Below are 9,437 nucleotides of genomic sequence, written 5' to 3' on the forward strand. Positions count from 1 at the left end.
TTGATTCCCACGACCCTCCTCCACACGCACACGCACGCACGCGCGCTCATAAGCACACAGAGCGAGGAGAGGCAGAGCAGCTTTGCACCACTTTTGCAACAACACCGTTACTTCCTAGAAAAAAAAAAAAAAAAAGGGAGCTTCACTTGAGTTCGGCAAGGAGAGGGAGGAAGGGGAAAGTCTCCATTAGAACATGAAAACCCAAAAAGGACCTTGGAGTGGCAGTGCACGAGGCAACTGATGCTTGTTGAGTGGGGACCATGATTCGCACTGATGAGCAAACAAGGCAAGTAGGCATTTTTTTTCCCTCTTATTTTTGGGGGTGAACAACTGCAGTGCAGCCAGCAACAGTGCTACACTGCTGAGAGCACGTTGATGGCTACATCACACTCACACTTTGTCCCCTTGAAGCACACACACATGAAAAATGATGACTTGCGAATGACTGCAGTAAAGTGATAACCACTGAAAGGGGTCAAATCATGCAAAGCAAGAGAGCAAAAATGGTGGTGCGCACCTCAGATGACCAGGAAAAGGGATGTGCTTTCTTGAACAATTCCAAGGAGAAAGTAGAACGGTTAACAGAAATGGGGAAAACGTGTTTGTTCGTTCAACCACATTGTGTCCCGTGGCTGCAAGGAGAGATGCCAGAGTGAAAGCAGTACAAACTGTGCTCCACATCTTGAGACGGAGGGGACTGCCTTGCTCAAGGGCACCTTGACAGTAGCGAGGAAGCAGACGAGCATCTCTCCAATGACCAGTTGCGATTTTTACATTTGGTTGGCAGCGGGCCTCGGATTGCTACAGATGAGCTTCTGTCGCTACATTGTAAAATGAAAACCTCGCTGAGCGTGCCAATCAAAAGTGTGCAAAATAGCCATCTGCAGAATCTTCTGGGGTATTTCCCTTGTCTAACGCAGTCATCAGCAATGGTAGAAATATTCCAGTACGAGTGAAAGAATCTTGCTGCTGCCCCACAGAGGACAGGCATCTCATTAAGTCAGCCACATGTCCTATTAAAGCAGCTATTTCCTGTCGTGTCCTCCAAAACCCACAGTGCCCCCCTTGGTTCTTACTAAAGCTACACACTTTTGTCTTGCAGTTTGAATCAAGATGATGACAGCCGCCAGCAGTCCTGTCAGCAGCCCCTTCTCGTCCCACTCGTCACCCACCTGCCTCCCAGCATGTCACCTTAAAAAAGGCGACGCCACCCGCACCCGACTGCACTTGCGCTCGGCCCCGGGCGCCTGGCTGATGGTGGGCGTGGTGGTGGTGCTGACGGGGATGAGCGTGGCCGCGGCGGGTTACGCGTCCGCGGCGCCGAGGCCCACGGGCGGCCGCGGGTCCGGCCACGTGGACAGGATGAAACTGGCCGGGCCCGTGGTCATGGGTGTCGGCCTGTTCATCTTCATCTGCGCCGCCACCCTGCTCTACGAGAACCGGGATCGGGAGGGCCACAGGTTGGAGACGTGCGAAGACCTGGAGGACTTGAACGGGGACCTCGGCTGGGAGGACCCGCAAGAGCAGGCCAGCTTCAGTAGTCAGGAACAGTGGGAGATCAGAGGCGGGGAGCAGGGGTGCGTTACGCCTCCTCTCTCCAACCAGGACTGGACCCTCTACCCCCCTTCTCTTTCCGTGGCTTGCCAAAACCTTGAGGACCGATCACCGCTGCGTCATCTGGATCACGCAGAGGACGGCGGGGCCGAGAGGGAGGGGAGGTCAACACTTCTGGCTCGAGTTCTGCACCACCAGGAGCCAAGTCCTCACTCGTCCTCCCCCGGCCCATCCTTTCCTCACTCCTCCGCCTTCCCGGACGACTCCAGCGAGATTAACTTTCAGACACGGATCGGCCCTGCACTCCCTGAGCCCTGAACATTTTCACGGGGTCAGAGGAATTGGGCACACCGAACACTATCCTCCACGGACATGTTTGTCTGCTGGAAAGTCAGTCAGATCCTACGTGGAACTTACCGAGTCGGATCACGGAGCGTTCATGTCCAAAGTAAACAAAAAAACATGTCTGACAACCTCTAAGCGCGTCGTCTAATATAAAAATGTATATTCCACTTAGTGGATATGCCAACAAGACACCTTATCATTTTGCCATCCTTGTTCAGTTATTTTTCCATTCAAGCAGTGAGCCTTGACCGACTGTTTCACACCACTTTGTGATAAATACAGTATATATCATATTAGAATTTACCTTTTACATTCATGATGGGCGATGCCATTTTTGTGTGACAACAGATTTGTACTTCTCGGGGAAGTTGGGGTACTCGGTTTGGGGTAGACATCGACTTCCACTGGACTGACTTCCAGAAATTTCAAGGCCTTTTTCCCAGTCCTGGTCAGAGATTTTAGACTTCCCAGTTTTCTGGAACGGAGCCCTCATAAATTCCAGAATCAGAGCCGTAACAGAAGACCTGCCATTTATCCGCTTTGGAATTTGACAAAGAACCCACTTGACAGCGGGATATTGCTGTAACTGTCTGGGCTTTCACACAGCAATACAGAATCCCGCAGATACGGGGATTCTGTATATGCGGGATATTGATCAGTGCCAGTGCCTTAGAAAATGCGTTGAACTTTCAACGCACCAAGGTGCAGAAGAGAGAGATGTGGGTGTCAGGTGTTTGCTGGCATTGCGCTGTCCTGCCTCTTCATCCCCTTCATTGTGTATCAGTGTTGTTTATGCAGAAAGAGGCATAAAAATGGTAGCTTTTTTTCAGGCATTCTTTTTAGTTTAAGTGGCAACTGTTACGGTTCCGAAATTACTTCCAAAGGCGGAAAACTGCGGGTTCAGTTCACCACCCCCATTCAATTGAACTGTCATTTATACAGAACAGCAATGGAAAATGGCGCTTTTTACAAGCAGTGTAAAACAAACTCAAGACTCGCTATTGGCGAAAGGCTGTTTTTGCCTCACCCACCCAAGCTTTGCTGCTGTTTTGTATTTTTTGACTGAGCCCCAACTCCCTAAAAGCTTCTTCTTGTCATACTATATTAGGACTGGAGTTTTGCTGAAATGTATTTCATGTCGCAGGATGCACACTTCCTGCACCGTCTCCTCGGACGGGTTCTCTTTAAGAGGATGAGGCAGTTTAGGTGCCAAATGAGCTTGTATCTTATCTCACGCGTACCATAATCTAGTCTTTATCTGAGGAAATGGTTTCTTGGTCCAAAAAAGAGATGGTACGTTAAGGCCACACTCCTCTCACTCCACACCTACAGCCAGGCTATAAATACCAGCCGGGGCTCTGCATTCTTCTTTAAATTCACAATGTCTGCTGTTTAGCTTTCTCTTTTTCCCTTCAGTGTGGTCAGGCAAGGTGTTAAAGAATTTCAATTAGAGCTTGGATGCAAAAGAAGGATAGCATTTAAAAGGGTGGAAAAATTCCAATGAGGCTATTGACTTTTCCCTGACGCAGCAGAAGTGAGGAAAGCTCAACTCTCGCACCATCCTGACCTTTTCATCTCACTATCATCTTTACTTAAAAATCCAGCAGGCCTTTTCTTCTTGCTGCGTGCAAGGGGTGGTGTTTAATAGTCACTTTAGGCTCACTGAATGTTTTGTCACTGCTGAAGTGTACAAGTCATTTGCATCTCTCCATCCCCCTAGCACAGAGCGGAGGCTTTTGTGTGGGCAGGCTGTGCTGAGATGCTATGATTCTGCGGCAGCGCGAAGTTGGCGAAGGTGCGACTGCATCTTGCAACAAGCTGCCAGCCTCCTTCGCACGAGTTGCTCAGAAAGACGCCACGCACACACGCACGCATACGTAAGTCATTCTCAGTCAGAGATGTGGGACACTATGCCACCTTCAAGAAATGCCTTCTCAAGTTATCAGTTCACCAACAAGTTCGATATTTCTCTCGAGTTTAGTGGGAAATTGGACAAATAGTTAAGCACCGTGTGGGATAGAGTGGCCTGTCCCAAATAATTGGCAGGCGTACTTACTTTCAAAAAGTACTGCATGTGTATTGATGATATGGTAGATGTTTATCACAAGACACAGATTGCACAGCAGACATGGCTTCTGTAAAGCTGGTGCTTAAAGTGGTGCATGAAGAGAAAGGGCTGCTGCAGGCAGCTGCTCAACATTTCAACACTAACCCGAAAATAAATCTGTACTAAAAAAAATAAAAATAAAAATACAAGCTCTAAATGATTTGACATTTGAACAAGAAGAGAGATAAACGCCTGGTACTGCAGTCCAAAATTTGAGGAATTACACTGTTATGCTTAGAAAGAAACATTTTCCACAAGAGTCAATGAACCAACTGCAAAACATTGGGTCAACTTGCAAAATCTGATGAGACAAATACAAGAGCTGTAACAAAAATTCCAAATAATCTCTGTGCCGCTCTGTGCATGTTAAGTAGCGCACAAAAATTGTGAGACTTGGTGGACATCCAGTTGAGTTGCCGTGTATAGGGTTAAGGCAATAAAACAATCACAGCTTATTGTTTTATGAAATCCTATTAAATTCTCCAGAGCACAGATTCCACACACACCGTGCCAGCAAATATTTCACAGCAGATTCTTTGTCCGTACATCTCCATATAAACGCTTCAAATCAAATCTCTGGGCAGTAATCGTAAAATTGACTAACTGGACTATTTCAGCATCGGTAAATGTTGCAACACTAATTTATGTTAGCAAAAAAAAAAAAAAAAAAGCTCTGTCGTCTCCTATGTACGCGTGTGTGCCCGCCAATTGTATAATCCAAGTTTGAATGCATTGTGGATATAACTGAATTAAACCCCCACCTCCGAGTGTGTGCGCGCGTGCGTATGAGTTCATGTGTATTGAGCAGACAGCCAGTAAGATATAAGCCTCTTTACTGAGCGCTGACTCAGGACACACGCAGTTTTGCTGCTCTGAAACAGACACACAAGCCGTGAAAAAAATAAAATAAATAAGTGTGATGGTGAGAAGCAGCCAGCCTGAAAATGTTCATTTCACTTCGCCCACAACAGAACAATTTGCTATAATGGGAGACAGGCGTTGCCATCATCCTTCTCTTCACCGGGAGCTTAAATGTGCCATTTCTCCTGTGTCACACATGGTGAAAATGCTAATAAACCAAATAGCAATTCCGACATTCAAGGCAACACAACATCATTCTGCTGGTCAAGCAGTTGCTTGTTGGACAGGTTGTTGTTTTTCAGGTATGCAGTAGCTGATTAGCGCTGATTGGAAAAGCGGAGGCATCACTGACTAATCCAATTTAGTGCCCTCGCGGTGGAAACGGCAGCAAAAGTATCCCGCTGACGATGAGAGGACAAATATTGTGTCTTTTGGCTGTCTTGATGCTAATGTATGCTCAAGGTAAGACAACAAACATCCGGAAACGAGTCATCAACAGGCCTTAGTCACTCAACTCGAGTTATTGAATTGTATTCGTAGGAAACAGCCTGCTGCACATATTTGTCGTAGTAAAGTGACATTTGTGTTTAATCCTATTACAATACAAGCCTACTTCAATTTGCGTTTACATACCGGAACAGATAGTAATATAATATGTATTTTATACTCTCAGTTTCCAATTTCTTTAAGCGCATACGGTGTGTGTGTGTGTGTGTATAAAAAGTGGCGGCACGGTGGCCGACTGTTTAGCACACAGATCTGGGGACCGGGGTTCAAATCCCGGCCCCGCCTGTGTGGAGTTTGCATGTTCTCCCCATGTCTGCGTGGCTTTTCTCCGGACACTCCGGTTTCCTCCCACATTCCCAAAACATGCATGGTAGGTTAATTGAAGACTCTAAATTGCCCATAGGTGTGAATGTGAGCGCGAATGGGTGTTTGTATATACATGTGCCCTGCGATTGGCTGGCGACCAGTTCAGGTACCCTGCCTCTCGCTCGAAGATAGTTGAGGTAGACTGCAGCACGACCGCGACCCTAGTGAGGATAAGCCGTACAGAAAATGGATGGATGGATGAATATAATATACAACCCCAATTACAATGAAGTTGGGAAGTTGTGCTAAACATAAATAAAAACAGAATACAATGATTTGCAAATCATGTTCGACCTATATTTAATTGAATACACTACAAAGACAAGATAGTTAATGTTCAGACTTATAAACCTTATTGTTTTTAGCAAATAATCATGAACTTACAATTTTATGGCTGCAACATGTTCCAAAAGAGCTGAGACAGGGTCATGTTTACCACGGTGTTACATCACCTTTTCTTTGAACAACATTCAATAAACGTTTGGGAACTGAGGACAGTCATTGTTGAAGCTTTGTAGTTGGAATTCTTTCCCATTCATGCTTGATGTACAGCTTCAGCTATTCAACAGTCCGGGGTCTCCGTTGTCGTATTTTACGCTTCATAATCCGCCACACATTGGGAGACAGGTCTGCACTGCAGGCAGGCCAGTCTAGTACCCGCACTATTTTACTACGAAGCCACGCTCTTGTAACACGTGCAGAATGTGTTTTGGCATTGTCTTGCTGAAATAAGCATGGGCGTCCATGAAAAAGACGTCGCTTGGATGGCAGCGTATGTTTCTCCAAAACCTGTATGTACCTTTCAGCATTAATGGTGCCTATACAGATGTGTAAGTTACACATGCCATCGGCACTAACACAGCCCCATACAATCACAGATGCTGGCTTTTGAACCTTGCGTCCATAACAGTCCGGATGGTTCTTGTCCTCTTTGGCCCGCAGGACGTGACGTCCACAATTTCCCCCAAAAATTTGAAATGTGGACTCATCGGACCACAGAACACTTTTCCACTTTGCGTCAGTCCATCTATGTTTAACACAACGCCTCAACTTCATTGGAATTGGGGTTGTATGTAGAAATGTGCGCACACACTTGGTCTCTATACCCTTGAGTAAGACAGCTGTATTTGGAAGTAATATGCTGCACTTTACAGTCGCAGGGAAAAACCCAAACTGTTCCTAATTGTTGCTGAAATGTCTCACATACAGTGCCAATAAATGACTAATTATAAGGGAAGTAGCCTGGGACTTTTGGAGCTATCGCATGACAGCAGATCAATTATCTTGTGCATTCTTTGTGGACAAAGGTCTTGTTAGATGATGCCAGCTCTTTTCTGTTTCGTTGCCAGCATCTGTATTCTTATTAAAACAGGATGCTGCCACGAGACCACAAGCCATCCCGAACAACACAAATCACCCAAACAAATTCCACAATGCTGGAGAATAAACAAAATATCTCTGCGATGCTGAAGAACAAAATGAGGCTCATGACTTTGGCTTGCTGTCCTAAAACAGAATGACTCAAGGCCTTGTAACTACAAATATTGTATATAACAGGATTTAAGTGACTAGCACATACCATGTGAAACAAGTTTATTCAAAGCAATGTAAAGGACAATTCATATAGTCATGTAAATATTTCACAGATGCTGCTAATTTTATGGTTTTTTTTTACATAAATGGGCTATTTAAATAAAAGATGTATGATATGATGTATTTTTCAATATACAACATTAGGGACACCTTGAATGAACCCATTGTGGTGGTGCATAAGGGCAAAATCTGGTCTTAAAATCAATAGAAAGTGAATGAAATGAGAAAAACATATCAAACCTGGAAAAATGGTTTGCTACGAGAATCAGAAAGTTTTAGTTGGCAAGATTTTTTTAAAACAAGTAAACATAGCTGGCCAGAAAAAAAAATGTCTTAAAACTAGTGTATTATGACCTATACTTCTTATTTTAAGCTAAACATAGTCAAAACCAGTACCGGTAATAACATTTCATTTACAAGTTCTAAAACCTTCTTCATATTTTTAAGGAAAGAAATTCTTGAAGCAAGTGAAATGCTCTTAAACAAATACCCAATGTTAAGAACAACTATCTTGGCAGACAACAAACAAGAATACCTCAACTGGAGTTATTTATTATAGTTTAGCTTTTTTTGCAGCGTGGACCTCAGTGTATTTTGCACAACTCTCTTATTGGGTCTCATTGGAGCAGATTGCCTAATGAAGTGTTCCATAATATGTTTACATGCTGTTGCGGCCACTATCTGTGAGAGTGAGTCAGTAAAGAGTACCTGTGTGGGCTCAGGTGAGGAAGAGGAGCAGCTGGAGCAGATGATGGAGGCGGCAGGTCTCGGGGAAGAGGAGGAATCGCTGCAGTGTTTCCGTTGTGACCTTGGCTTCTGGGACGCATGCTACACCACGGAAACCAACTGCAGCCTCGGGGAACGATGCTTCACGGGCCGCGGGAAGGCAGGTGTGTTGTATGGAAAGCTGTTTGAGCGTTTGTTCGCTATCCTTGATTCCGCTCTTATCCTGCGAACATTGGCACTTATTCCACAGTTCTGGACTAAAAAAAACGACGTCTGCAGAAAAAAATTCCCCCCCAAAATAGACTTAGGCTTTTTCTTTTTTCCAATGCCATATTTGGTTTTCAGCTAGATTTTGGTTTGTCCACATTTAGGTGAAAAACTACGTGAGCATTTTGACGTTAGCAGCATTTCCTTATTCAACTAGTCCAGTGTTCCATACATGTTCCATGTATAAGTGCATTCTTTGTTCTCACTAGTAAGACAACTGTGTCTTGCTAGCAGTACCGGCGCTGGCTTGAATGGCGCCCTGTCGCCATTCTGAATGTGCGTAACTGACAATAGCAAGATCCAGAATTTTTTCAGCGAGTAGCATTAGCACTGCTGTCAGTGTCAGCCAAGGAGAAAGGAGTTGACACAAGTGACGATTTTCATCACGAAAATGTATTACATGCTAAACTATATCAAATGAATATTATTATTGATTAATATTCTTACCAATTGCAGTAAAAAGCATTGAGATTATTTAAGAGTTTAATCCAAGATTTTAATGTTGAATTTTATCGAGTTTAGGGAATTGGAGAATTTTCTCAAATTGACACTTTTAAATTGATATCGATAAATATTCAAAATCTTTGCGGTTGGACAGACGGATGTGGAAGGCCCTCAAATGATTATATAGGCCCACGAGTTGGATATCAAGCATATCATACAAAATCTTGAACCATTTTTCTGTAAAGGAGTAGTATTAAATTACGGGATGTTTCATGGCCTTTCCCCCCCCCCTTTCAGTTGACGTCCTGGATGTAAAGACACTAGGCTGTGTGAAAGCAGAGGAGTGTAATGTGGAGACCACCGTGGAGCTCGTCTCCAAGAACACCGTCTTTGTCATGACCAAACACTGTTGCGACACCCCCTTCTGCAACGCTGCATTTAAGCTGACGGCTGACAAGCTGTCGAGCGTCACTGCAGCCTTCCTGATGTCCTGGTGCGTCGCAGGGATCTCGACACACTGAGAAGCCAACGTTTATTCATTGTGTGTGTGTGTGTGTGTGTGTGTGTGCTGCCAATATGGGGGGAAGATAACAAATCATCAGTGACACAGGTTTTTGCATGGACAGTTGCAAAACAAATATCAAAACATACTTTTGGCAGATACATT

General features: G+C 44.6%; 2 protein-coding genes across 2 annotated transcripts; both read left to right on the forward strand.

Moving 5' to 3' along the window:
* The first annotated feature begins 71 nt into the window (after positions 1 to 71).
* LOC133401834 (uncharacterized) lies at positions 72 to 2,971 on the forward strand. Its single transcript, XM_061675286.1, has 2 exons — positions 72 to 286; positions 1,103 to 2,971. Exon 2 carries the CDS (start codon positions 1,114 to 1,116, stop codon positions 1,870 to 1,872), a length of 759 nt encoding a protein of 252 aa, XP_061531270.1. The 5' UTR covers positions 72 to 286; positions 1,103 to 1,113; the 3' UTR covers positions 1,873 to 2,971.
* Positions 2,972 to 5,179: 2,208 nt separating this feature from the next.
* On the forward strand, positions 5,180 to 9,420 carry LOC133401838 (sperm acrosome membrane-associated protein 4-like). The gene is made up of 3 exons (XM_061675291.1): positions 5,180 to 5,329; positions 8,056 to 8,223; positions 9,068 to 9,420. Exons 1-3 carry the CDS (start codon positions 5,275 to 5,277, stop codon positions 9,289 to 9,291), a joined length of 447 nt encoding a protein of 148 aa, XP_061531275.1. The 5' UTR covers positions 5,180 to 5,274; the 3' UTR covers positions 9,292 to 9,420.
* The last annotated feature ends 17 nt before the right edge of the window (positions 9,421 to 9,437 follow it).

The sequence above is a fragment of the Phycodurus eques genome, chromosome 4 (assembly GCF_024500275.1).
Source record: "Phycodurus eques isolate BA_2022a chromosome 4, UOR_Pequ_1.1, whole genome shotgun sequence".
Classification (NCBI taxonomy): domain Eukaryota; kingdom Metazoa; phylum Chordata; class Actinopteri; order Syngnathiformes; family Syngnathidae; genus Phycodurus; species Phycodurus eques.